This window comes from Thalassophryne amazonica, chromosome 10 (assembly GCF_902500255.1).
Source record: "Thalassophryne amazonica chromosome 10, fThaAma1.1, whole genome shotgun sequence".
Lineage (NCBI taxonomy): Eukaryota > Metazoa > Chordata > Actinopteri > Batrachoidiformes > Batrachoididae > Thalassophryne > Thalassophryne amazonica.
In genome coordinates this window covers 28,662,060-28,679,558 of record NC_047112.1, presented here as the reverse complement: position 1 = coordinate 28,679,558, position 17,499 = coordinate 28,662,060, and the positions used below count along the sequence as shown (strand labels likewise).

At 42.7% G+C, this 17,499-nt stretch overlaps 1 protein-coding gene across 1 annotated transcript in view; it reads left to right on the top strand.

Moving 5' to 3' along the window:
* Nucleotides 1–17,499, top strand: part of LOC117518074 (fibulin-2-like) — a 52,325-nt gene that overhangs the window by 10,023 nt on the left and 24,803 nt on the right. Inside the window, exons 5-8 of the mRNA XM_034179140.1 lie at nt 2,974–3,099; nt 3,204–3,344; nt 9,888–10,013; nt 17,276–17,398. Of these exons, the coding sequence (XP_034035031.1) occupies nt 2,974–3,099; nt 3,204–3,344; nt 9,888–10,013; nt 17,276–17,398 (516 nt within the window). The remainder of the gene's footprint in view (nt 1–2,973; nt 3,100–3,203; nt 3,345–9,887; nt 10,014–17,275; nt 17,399–17,499) is intronic.

Sequence of the window (17,499 nt, the reverse complement as noted above, 5' to 3'; positions counted from 1 at the left end):
GACGCTCAAGGACAGAAGTGTGGGCTCATTGTTTGGGTTTGTTGTCGCTTTTGATGCTACCAGAAGTGATCGTGGTGTTAAAACTCAAATTCAGTTTATTAGTAGTTGCAAATGTACCAGAGGCAATACTGGAATTTATCAGTTATCTGTAACTTTTGATACATTTTTGGGTGGTTTATCGTTTTATCTTTATCAAAGATAACTTTTCAGTTATCTGATTATCTGTTATCGAAGTTAATTTTTTGGTTATCTGTGCCCACCACTGTGTGTGTGTGCTGGGATGTGTCTCTGTATCCTTTTTGTGTGTGCGTTTGTGTGTGGTATCTGGTTTATGTCTGGTATGTGTGTGTATGCATGTTCATCTGGTGTTTGACATCCATGTGTGATCTGTCCTGTGCACCTCTGCTCCCCTGCCTCCAGCATGTGTGTGTGTGTGTGTGTGTGTGTGTGTGTATGTGTGTGCATGCGCGCGTGTGTGTGTGTGTACGTGGGTGTGTGCGTGCATGTGTGTGTGGGCATGCACCAGGTCCTTGTGTGTATTTGGAGTATGAGTATGTACACTCCTGGTTCGTGTTTGTGTGTGTTCCTTTGTGTGCACCTGTTCCCGGTAGTCTGTGTGTTGGTGTCTTGCACGTTGCCTCCGTCTGTCCCCTGTGTCTTGTGTATCATCCGTGTTTTGTGAATAGGTCTGTCGCCAGCCTTAACCCCGGCGTCGTTCCACCAATTTCATTTGTACATCGGTTTATTCTTAGTCCCTCGTTTTTGTTCTGTTATATTTTTGGTAGTGGTTTTGATCATGTTTTTGGGTTTGATTGTCATGCATGATTATTATTATTTTTGATGTTTGTTCTTACTTCATTCACCTCCGTGCTTGTCTTTTATTTCCATGTGTATATTTGTCTTGTCTGCAGTTTTATTGCTTATTGTTATTTAGTTTTCTACTCACCCTTTGTTGTTGGGGTTCGGTTCAGTTGGGTTGTTTTGGGGTTCTTTTTGTGTGATTACCCATCCCCATGTCTTTCTGTCCTGCTTTATCTTCCCGTGTCCTGCATGTGAGTGTGTGGCGCGCGTGTCTGTCCCTCGGGGTCAGTGTGTGTGCGTGTGTTTCTTGTTGTGTCTGCGAGAGTGTGGTGAGACACCGCCCCTTCTCGCCTCCTCCCCCGTCACGTACGGTGGCCTTGTTGCCGGCCAACTGTGGGCGGCACTTGTCTGTTCAAGCCCCTCGAGACCCGGCTTATGTTTGCTCCGGTTCTGGTTTTCTTTTATATTCTTCCATGATTTCGATTGGTCAAATGTTAGACTTTGACATGTTGCTCTGAACTGTTGTTCAACATTCTGATAAGATGTTAGACTTGCACTTGTGTCCTTTCCTTGGTTTCTGTTTGGATGCAGGTCTGTTGTATTGTTGTCGATTTTGTGATGAGTGTTTGATGTCTCCTTGTTGCCCTTCGTTCTGTAAGTATTTTTGGTGTCTCCTGTCTCCGTGATGTTCCAGCCTTTTTGTTAATCCAACTCCTGGTTCCCGCACTTTTTATGCACATTGTCTTGTTTGTTGTTCACTGGATCACCTTGGATAATAACAGCACATTAGTTTTTGAAACTCCTAGTCTGAGTCCTGGCTACCTGCTTTGGGGTTTGAGTTGACTTGTTCCTGGCTCCCAGTCATAACACAGTGCCATGCTGCATCATTGTGTGATGAGTTAACAGGCCCCTTGGAGCCATTTGGTGACAAGCAGTGAAATGTATTTTTTTATAGTAGCGTCATTTCTCTCTGACAGCACACAGAGTTATCTGCTTCACGTCCAAGTCATCAGGGAGCATTCACTTATACTTGATTTATGTTTATGGTCATAGTTAAGGTTAGGGATCTCTTTGAGTCACTAAATTTAACCTTTATTTATAGGTTAGTCCCATTGAGATCAAGATCTCTTTTGCAAGGGAGGCCTGGGCAATTATAAAATTTTCAATCCACCTAACCTGCATGTCTTTAAATGTGGGAGGAAACCGGAGCACCCGGAGGAAACCCACGCAAACACACGGGGAGAAAATACAAACTCCACACAGAAAGGCCACAGGTGGGAATCGATCCCATGATACTTCTTGCTGTGAGGCAACAGTGCTCACCACAAAGCCACCATGTTGCCATGACATGAAGGACCTAGCCAACTCATCACATACTGACATTGGGTAAAAAATGTGACACGTTGAGAGTGAGAATGTGTTGATGAAATCTGAATGGTCACTTTTTTGTTTTAATCACGAATTTTAAACATATTTAAGACTTTCCTAATCCGTGTTCTTTAAGGCCACATTTACCACCAATTTCAAGCCCCTGTTGAGTATCAGATTTTTTTTTTTTGCGAAACCATAGACAATCTGGTATCAAGAATCGGTAATGGCTTGAGAAACACAAAGCTAAACCATTCAGAGTTTACCAACTTTTCACATGATATTTGAAATCATATTTCCAGTGTCAGCTGTCTCTAGACCAGCCCCACCTTGGGCAAGTTAATAACACGAGTGAAGTAGAGCTTGTTCTTAAGTAACACGTATACACACACCTGTTCACTTATATCAAATCCATAGAGGATGCAACTCAAATTTCATGGTCAACTGGAAGTAGGACTTCTTGCTGAAATTCAAAACTTACTGAAAATTCCTGCAAATTGCTAAAGAGACCTTTCACCCAAAGTCATATTCACTTTCAAAGCATTGTGATGTGTGAACGGTTTGGGGTGTGAGTTTAAGCTCAGTCACATGCTCAAGTAGTCTGAGATTACATTTTTGTCAACAACAACAACAAGAAAAAAATGGAATCCGAGACAACACTTAATGTTGCCTCAGATAACCAGATATCGCAAATTAGAAGTATGTCACATGATAACATACAGTAGAAAAACAACAGCATGACAGAAAACCAGTTCTGTGCAAACAGTGACCTCTCTTTCTGTACATTGTATTTTGTGTCCTCAGATGTTGATGAGTGTGACGCAGAGAAACATGGACCTTGTGGGTTTCATGCCAGCTGCATTAACACACCTGGTTCTTACTCATGTAGCTGTCTCCATGGTTACCTGATGGGTGCTAGAGGCTGTCAAGGTATCAGCATCTCTGTCTCCATGTAAGCTTGTAGTAATGGTAATTGTTTATGTGCGTGTAGATTGTGTCTGGTCACAGTGCACCTGTGCTGTGCATTTTTTCAGATATCGATGAGTGTGCGCTGGCTACAGTGACGGGCCTGAAGCCTTGTCCGCCTGAAGCCACATGCACAAACACTGCTGGCTCCTTCGTCTGCTCGTGTCTGTCAGGTTATGTCGTGGCTGCAAATGGACAAGACTGTGTTGGTGAGAATAAATGTGACACAGGTATTCCGATGTCCAGTGACAAAATACCAGTGCAGTGGAACTGCATCTGATGAGATTAAAATTTTAAAGTTTTTGTATCAAACTTCTATATACATGCGTACATACACAGTCGTGGTTTTTGGTATGGGAAAACTGGACAGACGCCTGGGGCAGCATTTTTTCATGACACATGGGGGGCATGAGCAGTTAAAAAAAATATGCTGCAAAGTGGTTATCATATCACTGTCTGTGGAATTGGTAAATTGTCGCAGGGAGCGACAATTTGCTGAGCAGTTAAAAAAAATATGCTGCAAAGTGGTTATCATATCACTGTCTGTGGAATTGGTAAATTGTCGCAGGGAGCGACAATTTGCCAATTTGTGAGACAATTTGACAATTTGCCAAATTGTTGATGTGTTTTGTAAATCACAGAGGTGTTATCTGGTTACAAAAACAGCGTTTTTCATTTTAGAATTGTTTATTTCTTGCTAGCTTTTACATGATATATGAGAAACATCTTAGATTTACGCATAAACGCTGTGGTTTCGGTGCATTTTCCTCAAAACTGGAGGAGGAGCCAGAGAGAGACAAGCCAGCACATGTCACTGTACCTCTCTACTCTGATTGGCTGCCAGCATGTGCTTCCCATGTGATCTATGACGTCACTGTCAGACTGCATGGATCTCGACTGTCATTTGTATTGTGCTAAATCACAACGTACAGTGTATCTAGCATTCACAGCGCATCACTTTTTCCACATATTTTTTATGTTATGTTCTGAAAATGGACGAAAATCATTTTTTCCACTAAATTTTACATGCAATACCCCATAAAAAATGTGACAGAAGTTTTTTTTTGTTATTATTTTTGCAAATTTATAAAAAAATAAAAAACTAAGAAATCATATGTACATTAGTATTCATAGCCTTTGCCATGAAGCACAAAACTGATCCTCAGGTGCATCCTGTTTCCACTGATCATCCTTGAGATGTTTCTACAGCTTCTTTGGGGTCCACCAATGGACATGATTTGGAAAGACACACCCCTGTCTACATATAAGGTCCCACAGTTGACAGTGCATGTCAGAGCACAAACCAAGGAATTGTCTGTAGACCTCTGAGAAAGGATTGTCTCAAGGCACAAATCTGGGGAAGGGTACAGAAACATTTCTGCTGTTGTAAAGGTCCCTATGAGCACAGTGACCTCCATCATCCGTAAATGGAAGAAGTTCAGATTCACCGGGACTCTTCCTAGAGCTGGTCGCATGTCTCAGAGGGAGAAAGGACTTAGTCAGGGAGGTGACCAAGAACTTGATGGTCACTCTGTCAGAGCTCCAGCATTGCTGTGTGGAGAAAGGAGAACCTTCCAGAATGACAACCATTTCTGCAGCAATCCACCAGTCAGGCCTGCATGGTAGAGTGGCCAGAGGGAAGCCACTCCTGAGTAAAAAGCTCATGTCAGCCCATCTGGAATTTGCCAAGAGGCACCTGAAGAACTCTCAAACCGTGAGAAACAAAATTCCGTGGTCTGATGAGACAAAGATTGAACTCTTTGATGTGAATGCCAGGCATCATGTTTGGAGGAACCCAGGCTCCATCTCTACAGTGAAGCATGGTGGTAGCAGCATCATGCTGTGGGGGTGTTTTTCAGCAGCAGGAACTGGGAGACTAGTCAGGATTGATGGAAAGATGAATGCAGCAATGTACAGAGACATCCTGGATGAAAACCTGCTCCAGAGCACTCTTGACCTCAGACTGGGGCGACAGTTCATCTTTCAGGAGGACAGTGACCTTAAGCACAAAGCCAAGATATCAAAGGAATGGTTTCAGGACAACTCTGTGAATGTCCTCGAGTGGCCCAGCCAGAATCCAGACCTGAATCTGATTAAACATCTCTGGAGAGATCTGAAAATGGCTGTGCACTGACACTCCCCATCCAACCTGATGGAGCTTGAGAGGTGCTGCAAAGAGGAATGAGCAAAACTGACCAAAGATAGGTGCACCAAGCTTGTGGCATCATATTCAAGAAGACTTGAGTAATTGCTGCCAAACGTGCATCAACAAAGTATTGAGCAAAGAGTGTGAATACTTAGTGAGGAAAATAAGTATTTGAACTCCCTGCGATTTTGCAAGTTCTCCCACTTAGAAATCATGGAGGGGTCTGAAATTTTCATCTTAGGTGCATGTCCACTGTGAGAGATATAATATAAAAAAAAAAAAAAAAAAAAAAATCCGGAAATCACAATGTATGATTTTTTAATAATTTGTATGTATATTACTGCTGCAAATAAGTATTTGAACACCTGCCAATCAGCAAGAATTCTGGCTCACACAGACCTGTTAAATTTTCTTTAAGAAGCCCTCTTATTCTGCACTCTTTACCTGTATTAATTGCACCTGTTTGAACTTGTTACCTGTATAAAAGACACCTGTTCACACACTCAATCAATCACACTCCAACCTGTCCACCGTAGCCAAGACCAAAGAGCTGTTTAAGGACACCAGGGACAAAACTGTAGACCTGCACAAGGCTGGGATGGACTACAGGACAACAGGCAAGCAGCTTGGTAGAAGACAACAACTGTTATGATTATTTATTAGAAAGTGGAAGAAACACAAGATGACTGTCAGTCTCCCGCGGTCTGGGATTCCATGCAAGATCTCACTTTGTGGGGTAAGGATGATTCTGAGAAAGCTTAGAACTACACAGGAGGACCTGGTCAATGACCTGAAGAGAGCTGGGACCACAGTCACAAAGATTACATTAGTAACACATGACGCTGTCATGGTTTAAAATCCTTCAGGGCAGCAAGGTCCCCCTGCTCAAGCTAGCACATGTCCAGGCCCGTTTGAAGTTCACCAGTGACCATCTGGGTGATCCAGGGGAGGCATGGGAGAAGGTCATGTGGTCAGATGAGACCAAAATAGAGCTTTTTGGAATCAACTCCACTTACCATGTTTAGAAGAGGATGAGAACAACCCCAAGAAAACCATCCAAACCATGAAGCATGGGGGTGAAAACATCATACTCTGGGGGTGCTCTTCTGCAAAGGGGACACGTCGACTGCACCATATTGATGGGAGGATGGATGGGGTCATGTATTGCGACATTTTGGCAAACAACTTCCTTCCCTCAGTAAGAGCATTGAAGATAGGTCATGGCTGGGTCTTCCAGCATGACAATGACCCCAAACACACAGCCAGGGCAACTAAGGAGGGGCTCCGTAAGAAGCATTTCAAGGTCCTGGAGTGGCCTGGCCAGTCTCCAGACCTGAACTCAATAGAAAATCTTTGGAGGGAGCTGCAAGCTCCAAACCTGAAAGATCTAGAGAAGATCTGTATGGAGGAGTGGACCAAAATCCCTGCTGCAGTGTGTGCAAACCTGGTGAAAAACTACAGGAAACGTTTGACCTCTGTAATAGCAAACAAAGGCTACTGTACCAAATATTAACATTGATTTTCACAGGTGTTCAAATACTTATTTGCAGCAGTAAAATACAAATAAATTATTAAAAAAATCATACATTGTGATTTCCAGATTTTTTACTTTTTTTTTACATTATGTCTCTCACAGTGGACATGCACCTAAGATGAAAATTTCAGACCCCTCCATGATTTGTAAGTGGGAGAACTTGCAAAATCGCAGGGTGTTCAAATACTTATTTTCCTCATTGTATGTACGAGGTCTATTAGAAAAGTATCCGACCTTATTATTTTTTTCAAAAACCATATGGATTTGAATCACGTGTGATTGCGTCAGACAAGCTTGAACCCTCGTGCACATGTGTGAGTTTTTCCACGCCTGTCGGTTGCGTCATTCGCCTGTGAGCAGGCTTTAAGTGAGGAGTGGTCCAGCCCCCTCGTCGGATTTTCATTGTCAGGAAATGGTGGAATGATTTGGGCTTTTTTTCCATCAGAATTTTTTCAGAAACTGTTAGAGACTGGCAGCTGGAAACCATTAGAAAAATTTATCTGGCTTTCGGTGAAAATGTTACGGGCTTGGTAGAGAATAAGGAGTGTTACTGTCGCTTTAAGGACGGCCCCCAGCGGCTGTGGGACGCGCCGCGCTCCGAGGCCGCCATCGACAGGCTGAACGACCATTTCATTTCCAAACGGATGGCTGTCTGGATCCGTGACGATCGTGTGCCATTTCTCTGGTCATCACAAGAGCTATCAACCATTTTCCGGCAGATTTCACTTTTAACAAGAGATTTTGTCATGGAAAGCCGAGCAGAGGCTTCGCGCGTCACGATGGATTCGCTACTGGAGCGAGACAAAACCACCTCCGTTTTGGTCTCACAGGACGGCTTTGAGATGGCGTTCAGACAGCTGTCGGTGGTTTTTCCATCGAGTGATTATCTGAGAAATTGTGGATGTGCCTGGACATACCAGAACATGTCCTGTGAGGCTTCATCATGGCGTTGCTGTGCGCCATGCGGCACCACCGCAACGCGCGGAATTCCTTCGCACGTCTGTCTCAATGTGCCGAAAAAGTGCTGATGTCCACGTCTTTTCACAATTCCTGTGTCCCGGATAAAACACAGCGTCCAGTTTGGAAATGAACGGCACATTCCACTGTTACAGGAGTTTTTGTCATGGAAAGAGGAGCCGAGGCTTCGCGCGTCGCGGCGGTGCCGCATGGCGCACAGCAACGCCGTGATGAAGCCTCACGGGACATGTTCTGGCATGTCCAGGCACATCCACAATTTCTCGGATAATCACTCGATGGAAAAACCACCGACAGCTGTCTGAACGCCATCTCAAAGCCGTCCTGTGAGACCAAAATGGAGGTGGTTTTGTCTCGCTCCAGTAGCGAATCCATCGTGACGCGCGAAGCCTCCGCTCGGCTTTCCATGACAAAATCTCTTGTTAAAAGTGAAATCTGCCGGAAAATGGTTGATGTCCAGCTCTTGTGATAACCACAGAAATGGCACACGATGGTCACGGATCCAGACAGCCATCCGTTTAGAAATGAAATGGTCGTTCAGCCTGTCGATGGCGGCTTCGGAGCGCGGCGTGCCCCACAGCCGCTGGGGGCCATCCTTAAAGCAACAGTAACACTCCTTATTCTCTACCAAGCCCGTAACATTTTCACCGAAAGCCAGATAAATTTTTCTAATGGTTTCCAGCTGCCAGTCTCTAACAGTTTCTGAAAAAATTCTGATGGAAAAAAAGCCCAAATCATTCCACCATTTCCTGACAATGAAAATCCGACGAGGGGGCTGGACCACTCCTCACTCAAAGCCTGCTCACAGGCGAATGACGCAACCGACAGGCGTGGAAAAACTCACGCATGCGCACGAGGGTTCAAGCTTGTCTAACGCAATCACACGTGATTCAAATCCATATGGTTTTTGAAAAAAATAATAAGGTCGGATACTTTTCTAATAGACCTCGTACATGTGATTTCTTAGGTTTTTATTTTTAATAAATTTGCAAAAAATTTCACAAAAACTTTTTTCGTGTTGTCATTATCAGGTGTTGTGAGTATAATTTTGAGGGAAAAAATTACTCCATTAAATTGACTCCAATTTTGGAATAGCAATAACAAAATATGAAAAAGGTGAAGCGCTGTGAATACTTTCCGGATGCACTCTACATCACCCCAAAGCACTTCACAAGCCTGAGATAACCCTTACCAATCTCCCTGAGCGAGCACGTAGGCCACAGTGGTAAGGAAAAACTCCCTTCTGCAGTTATTGAGGAAGAAACCTCAAGCAGACCAGACTCAGAGGGGTGCCTAACTGCTTAGGCCATAATAACAATAACAAAGATCAAAGAAAGTATAACAAAGAATTATCAAACATGCAAACCAAATTATAAAAAGTTTAGTGATTGTACAATCCATCAGCCGTAGTTCAGAAAACACAAATGTACATCTCCTCTGTACCTCAGCCTACTTTAAAAACAAATAATTGCATGTGGCACAACAAGAAATTATTCTGGATATAAGCAAAAAAATATTGCATTACACAAATATTTACTGTACTGTTCAGAAAAATCCAGTCACCCTGAATGTTTTAGTACATAGCAAATAAGGATTTTTGTTAACCCCTTTCTTAACGCATTATTACAAGAACAGACTTGACATTACTCAATGTTATATTAAAAATAAATAGAACATAGGTAAAAAAAAAAAAAAGATCCATTTTATTTATTAAAGTATGTAACAAACCTTTTCAGATGATCAGACCTGAATACATTATAGCTTTACACCATAATACATCATTCCACAAAGACAACAAACAAGAGATAATAATATATGAATAATGAATTAATCAAAATGTTCATTTAACACTGTGGGACAGTTCAAACACAAAGATTAAGCGCTAAAGGCAACAAAGTTATAACATATTAATTTTGTTCAGTTGGTAAAAGCATTGATATTTCAAGCTTTTATTTCCTTTTTTGTTTTAAGAAAAAGTGTTTTATTTAATCTTATGTCAGTTTTTTTTTTTTTTTTACAACAATATTGCTTTTACTCCCAAAAGGCTGTCTGTTGGGAGTTTTTTATTTCTCGTCCTTTATTTTTGGTTGTCTGTAGATGTGAATGAGTGCAGTTTGGTGGAACAGTGTCATCGTGAGCTGGGGAACGTGTGTGTGAACACTCCCGGCAGTTTTGTGTGCCGATGCCAGCCGGGCTTCAGAGCGGAGGCTTCTGCATGTGTCGGTAAGTCTGTCAGTAAGCAGCACTGCTCCCGGATACGTTTGACACTAAGCTTTGACTTCCTGCTGTGGGTATTTACTTATTTGTGCTCGATTTTCTCCACATGTACTCACGTTCCTTGACAGGAGTGATGGCTTTGCTGAAATTGTGAACTTTAATCTGCTGCCTTGTTTTATGCCAGCACTGTTTTTTTTAAATGAGCACTTTGTGTCTGATTTGTAATTTTATTCACATTCTACTTTTCATCTCTACTTTGGCACCTTCCTTTGTACAAAAACACAAAAATGTATAAAAACCTTCATAGACTCACGCCTCCCTTTCTGGCCGACCTAATTAAACCTTACGTACCAGCCTATGTTCTGCCTTCTCAGGACAAAGGACTTCTATGTGTCCCTCAGGTTAAAAAGAAGTCAGCAGGCCACAGAGGTTCTTTTTTTTCATGTGTTCTGTGGAAGAATCTGTCGGCTCAGGTAAAATAGCCAGATTCTCTGGAGTCATTCAGGTGCAGATTAAAGACTCATTTGTTCTCCCTTTTGTATGACTAGCTTACTTGTGAAGTATCAAACTTCCTCTCCTTCCTACTTGTGTCATTAACAATTTAGCAGGTTTCAGCTTCATTATAGCTAAATTCTGGGTGTGTTAGTGAAGCAAAGAACTAGCTGCCAGCAACCACAATTATAACCTCTGTGCTACTCTGTTGGTTTACTACTGGGAACTAGTACTTTATGTGTTGTTAGTTCGGATGATTGATTCTGCTCTCTCTCTCTTTGTTGGAGATGCTGTCGCCTGCTGGACCCCTAGCTGAAGGCCCAGCTGCATGCTTACCCATGATTCCTGCCCAAAAAACATTTACAACAACCTACAATTTGACTGTTGAATCTGATTTTGTACTTGATTTTGTTTTTCATATTTGATGATTCTTTGTTTGAACTTTGTTTATCTGATCTCTGTTACTATTAGAATGTCCTAAGCAGTTGATCACCCCTCAGAGTCTGGTCTGCTTGAGGTTTCTTCCTTAAAACACACCAGAGGGAGTTTTTCCTTATCAGTGTCACCTACGTGCTTGCTTAGCTGGGTTAGTAAGGTTCGACCTTATCCATGTGAAGTGCCTTGAGGCAACTTGTATGAATACATTGAATTGAAGGAGCCTGAGAAAACTGAGAAGTACCAGGGGTTGAAGGAACAACAGAATAAGATGTGGAAGATAAAGTCCAAACTGGTCCGCTGTAACCATCATATTGGAAAGGTGACAGGTTTCAGGCACAACATCAGAGGTCTCTGTCTAGAATACTGCAATTCAAATATATATATATATATATATATATATATATATATATATATATATATATATATATACGAAGTCTATTAGAAAAGAAACTGACCTTTCTATTTTTTTTAAAAACTATATGGATTTGAATCACGTGCGATTACGTCAAACAAGCTTGAACCCTCGTGCGCATGCGTGAGTTTTTTCATGCCTGTCGGTTGCGTCATTCGCCTGTGGGCAGGCTTTGAGTGAGCACTGGTCAACCCCCCTTGTCGGAATTCCTTTGTCTGACTTCTTCCTGAGAGACTGGCGCTTTGCTTGATCAAAATTTTTTCTGAAACTGTCAGGCACATCCAAGTGGACACCATTTGAGAAATTCAGACGGTTTTCTGTGAAAATTTTAACAGCTGATGAGAGATTAAGGAGTGTTACTGTCGCTTTAAGGACTGCCCACGGAGCCAGACAGCGACGCTGTGCCCCGAGCCGCCGTCGTCAGCCTGTTTCGAGCTGAAAACTTCCAAATTTAAGCCTCTGTTGACCCAGGACGTCGTGAGATAACAGAGAAGTTTCAGAAGAGGTCGGGATCAGCAGTTTATCCAGACATTCCACTGTTAACGGAGGTTTTGTAATGAAAGACGTGCAGACAGATTCGCGCGTCGGCACCTAGCCGTGCATGGTGCGGCGCCACAGAAAAACACCTCCGTGTTGATAACCATTCATAAGATTCAGGCGGTTTTCGATGGCTTTCAGTCGAGTGAGTATCCGAGAAATTGTTTAACAGCTGGGCAGGTTCAAACTTGTCCTGTAATGCTTCCAACGGAGGTGTTTTGCTGTGGCGCCGCGCCATGAGTGGCTGGGTGCCGACGCGCGAATCCGTCCGCATGTCTTTCATTACAAAATCTCCTTTAACAGTGGAATGTCTGGATAAACTGCTGATCCCGACCTCTTCTGAAACTTCTCTGTTATCTCATGACATCCTGGGTCAACAGAGGCTTAAATTTGGAAGTTTTCAGCTTGAAACAGGCTGACGACGGCGGCTCGGGGCACGCCGCATCGTCCGGCTCCGTGGGCAGTCCTTAAAGCGACAGTAACACTCCATAATCTCTCATCAGCCGTTAAAATTTTCACCGAAAACCGTCTGAATTTCTCGAATGGTGTCCACTTGGATGTGCCTGACAGTTTCAGAAAAAATTTTGATCAAGCAAAGCGCCAGTCTCTCAGGAAGAAGTCAGACAAAGGAATTCCGACGAGGGCGAATGACGCAACCGACAGGCGTGAAAAAACTCACACATGCGCACGAGGGTTCAAGCTTGTCTGACGCAATCACACGTGATTCAAATCCATATAGTTTTTGAAAAAATAAAAAGGTTGTTTTCTTTTCTAATAGACCTCGTATATATACAGTAGTGTTCAGAATAATAGTAGTGCTATGTGACTAAAAAGATTAATCCAGGTTTTGAGTATATTTCTTATTGTTATATGGGAAACAAGATACCAGTAGATTCAGTAGATTCTCACAAATCCAACAAGACCAAGCATTCATGATATGCACACTCTTAAGGCTATGAAATTGGGCTATTAGTAAAAAAAAAGTAGAAAAGGCGGTGTTCACAATAATAGTAGTGTGGCATTCACTCAGTGAGTTTGTCAGTTTTGTTGAACAAACAGGTGTGAATCAGGTGTCCCCTATTTAAGGATGAAGCCAGCACCTGTTGAACATGCTTTTCTCTTTGAAAGCCTGAGGAAAATGGGACGTTCAAGACATTGTTCAGAAGAACAGCGTAGTTTGACTAAAAAGTTGATTGGAGAGGAGAAAACTTAAACGCAGGTGCAAAAAATTATAGGCTGTTCATCTACAATGATCTCCAATGCTTTAAAATGGACAAAAAAAACAGACGCGTGGAAGAAAACGGAAAACAACCATCAAAATGGATAGAATAATATTTCTCAATTATTTTTATTGATTTTTCCATTTGAGGGAAGGGTACAGAAAAAAAGAGACAAGGATGTTCTGGTATCAACCAGTGGACGTAATTAGAATGTGATGAACATTTTACAGTAGACAATGTCTACATTAAGACAGTGTATTGGGGGTGAGTTCCCCTTCCCTGACATGCAATAGCCCTCTCACGCTTCTCATTCACACCACAAGAGACGAAACATACCAACACGCGCGGGGGGGAGTGGAATAATAAGTAGTACTTATAATTTAAAAGGGGGGGGGGGAAGGGGGGGAGTCAACAACTCAATGTTTCATTGGTTTTCAGCATCAATATGCAAGGTATCAATATGATGTAGAAAGGGCTGCCAAGTTTTATGAAAGTCCTGTATAGAGCCCTTAAGGGAGAATCTAATCCTCTCAAGTCTCACACATTTTAAAAATGGATAGAATAATAACCAGAATGGCAAAGGCTCACCCATTGATCAGCTCCAGGATGATCAAAGTCTGGAGTTACCTGTAAGTGCCTTGACAGTTAGAAGACGCCTGTGTGAAGCTAATTTATTTGCAAGAATCCCCCGCAAAGTCCCTCTGTTAAATAAAAGACGTGCAGAAGAGGTTACAATTTGCCAAAGAACACATAAACTGGCCTAAATAGAAATGGAGGAATATTTTGTGGACTGATGAGAGTAAAATTGTTCTTTTTGGGTCCAAGGGCCACAGACAGTTTGTGAGACGACCCCCAAACTCTGAATTCAAGCCACAGTTCACAGTGAAGACAGTGAAGCATGGTGGTGCAAGCATCATGATATGGGCATGTTTCTCCTACTATGGTGTTGGACCTATATATCGCATACCAGGTATCATGAATCAGTTTGGATATGTCAAAATACTTAAAGAGGTCATGTTGCCTTATGCTGAAGAGGACATGCCCTTGAAATGGGTGTTTCAACAAGACAATGACCCCAAGCACACTAGTAACTGAGCAAAATCTTGGTTCCGAACCAACAAAATTAATGCCTCGCAGATGTGAAGAAATCATGAAAAACTGTGGTTATACAACTAAATACTAGTTTAGTGATTCAAAGGATTGCTAAAAAATTAGTTTGAACATAATAGTTTTGAGTTTGTAGCGTCAACAGCAGATGCTACTATTATTGTGAACACCCCCTTTTCTACTTTTTTTTTACTAATAGCCCAGTTTCATAGCCTTAAGAGTATGCATATCATGAATGCTTGGTCTTGTTGGATTTGTGAGTACTGTTGTGTGGGCCGCTGAAGAGGAGGTACTGCTGGCCCACCACCACCAGGGGGCGCCCTGCTTGGAGTGCGGGCTCCAAGCACGAGTGGGCGCCAGATCCCGAAGAAGTGACAGCTGTCATTCTCTCCCTGCACCAGCTGTCACTCGTTTATCATCATCAACATCACACCATAAAAGCCGGACTGCAACTCCACCTCCTTGCCGAGAAATCGACTACCATTCCTGAGGTAATCCTTCTCTGCAGTATTTGGATTAATCCACATTTTGATCTCTGTTTGCAGCCGTTTATTCCTGTGGGACAGTTTTGTTGGAGTGTTGGCGTGTTGTGGGAACCGCGACGTCTTCGCCTCCCACTCCCTCCAGACAAGTGACTGACAGGAGCTGCTTAAGTGTATGATTGGAGGTGGAGGTGCTCCCTCCCATCAGTGTTGGACTGTGTATTACTGAGTGTGCGGACTCACACTCACACATCCTGTTTTTGCTCTCTGCCAGCAGTACCAGGGTCGACAGCCGGGAATAGAGGCCACCTGGGGACTCAGGACTTGGCGGCTCCGGTGTTCTTCAGACCGTTGGTGGTGGAAGCCGTGTGGAGTACGGCTTCTCTCTCGTCGGGGGGGTCTCCTATCTTCGAGCCTGCCACACGTCACCTGGTGCTAATTGACTGTGCATATTTTCTGTATCTTTTCGTTGTGTAGTGTCACAACATTAAATTGTTACCTTTTGGTTTATTCATTGTCCGTTCATTTGCGCCCCCTGTTGTGGGTCCGTGCTACGACACCTTCCCAACAAGTACCTTGTTTCCCATGTAACAATAAGAAATATACTCAAAACCTGGATTAATCTTTTTACTCAAATAGCACTACTATTATTCTGAACACTGCTGTGTGTGTATATATATATATATATATATATACTGTATTTTCCGGACTATAAGTCGCACCGGAGTATAAGTCGCACCAGCCACTTTATCTATTATAAAGAAAAATAAACCATAAATAAGTCGCACTGGACTATAAGTCGCATGGACATACAGGTACATGAAAAGTTCAGATGATAATATTGTGACGGCTACCGTTTTTGGGTGCATTTTTCACCAGTCGCAACTTGTAATCTGCAGAGTATAATTTTTTTTTTGGTGGCATTTTTTCGGGCCTTCTCCGTTGTCTTGTTAAGTTATCAGTAATGTTGAAACTTTTATTTTTCTATGGTAGTCAGAAGTCGCAGGAACAGTTACACAAGCCTTGAGTGCCCTCTTGTGAGCTGCATTTTACCTACGGATATGTTTGTATTTTGCGGACCACATTGCGAGCTGAACCATAACCCGCACCATCGCTGAACGGTTCTTTTCTAACATATTACTCGCTGTGGACCATAGTACACACCAGGTGTCAGCTGCCGATGTTCGTGCAGCACCTACCTGCGCAGCTCATGACCTCCCCGTTATGTCGATGCCAGCTCATTCCAAGTGCAGACGTGAATCCTCCGCCGTTGCTCACCCAGTGCTCCCACGCAGCTCTCAGCGTCAACTTAAACACTCTGCTCACACTGATATCCAAGGGTTGAAGCTGTTTTATTAGCCCTCCTGGAATAACAGCAAGCACAGTGTTCATCTGCTTCACACACTGTTTCACAATCATTGTCTGGGTGAAGTGAGGAATACGCATCCAATGTGCTGTTCTCTGATTGGTTATCGTGACCAGCGTGACCTATAGGGCTGCCGCCATACTACATTGCCCATGATGCATTGCATTTCTGTTTCCGGTGGACATTTTAAAACATAGAGCGACTCTGTCACGTAAAATTGTTTTATTATGGTAAATTAATTGAGAATCTACCGGTATATTTTCATTTATAAGTCGCTCTGGAGTATAGGTCGCACCCCTGGCCAAACATGTAAAAAAGTGTGTGTGTGTGTGTGTGTGTGTGTATATATATATATATATATATATATATATAATGTCACTTTTTTGCCTGAGGGTAGTTCGGGGTTAACCACAATCCTAATGCATGCTTGGAGGACTGTGCCTGACTCCTCCCACCCTGGTAACAGGTTTTTTGAGGAACTACCCTCAGGTAGGCGGTTGGGGTCCATCAGAGCAAAAACCACATGCCATTACAAAACAGCTGCTTCCGCTCTGCAATTAACCTCGTCGGTACATCTTGATACCCTCTCAACAAACAAACAAACACACACAGACACACACACACACACCTGACTCTGTATTTTTGCACATGGTTCAGTCTGCGCTTCCACTGAGATTAATATACACTCTCTTCTATTTATTTAAATAGTCAGTGTGTATTTTGTAAAAAGGCTTTTTCAACATCTAAATACCTTTTTTTAATTTTGATTTTTTGCACATTTTTGTGTATTTTGCACACTTTTCAGTATTTAAACCATCACAGTGTGCGTTCTGACAAGTGGAATTCTGTTCTTTCTGCTCCTCTACCATCACCTACGACAGTGAAATCATTTTTTTCCCGACATATCTGTGCATAATACTCATCACTCAATTCAACTTTCTGTTGACCTTTTTACATCGTTGTCCTTATTTTTGGACCAGCTCAACAAAGGAATTCCTTGAATGTGAACACGTATTGGGCAATCAACCTGATTCTTAGTGTTTTTACCATAGCAAGTTGCTTTAGCAACATTTTAAACCACATGTTGTTTAATGTGGATCAGTTTGCTGGTTGATTGTCTTTGCCAGCAATAGCTGGCAAAGACAATGGCTGGTCTTCCCTTAGTGAAAAAAAGTCATTTACATAAATGTCTTTGTTCTGCCTTTTTGTCCCAGATGTGGATGAATGTACAGCGAGTCCTCAGCTTTGTGATGGGCGCGGCGTGTGTGAGAACACGCTCGGTAGCTACAAGTGCGTTTGTCAGCAAGGTTACCGGGGAAACGGCACGCACTGTGAAGGTAAGCAATTAGCGTTGACGTCTCTCCATGGAAAACCGTGTTTCCTGTCGACGAGGTCAGCGTCCCTTGTGCATGTTGGTGTATCCTCCATTAAAGTGATC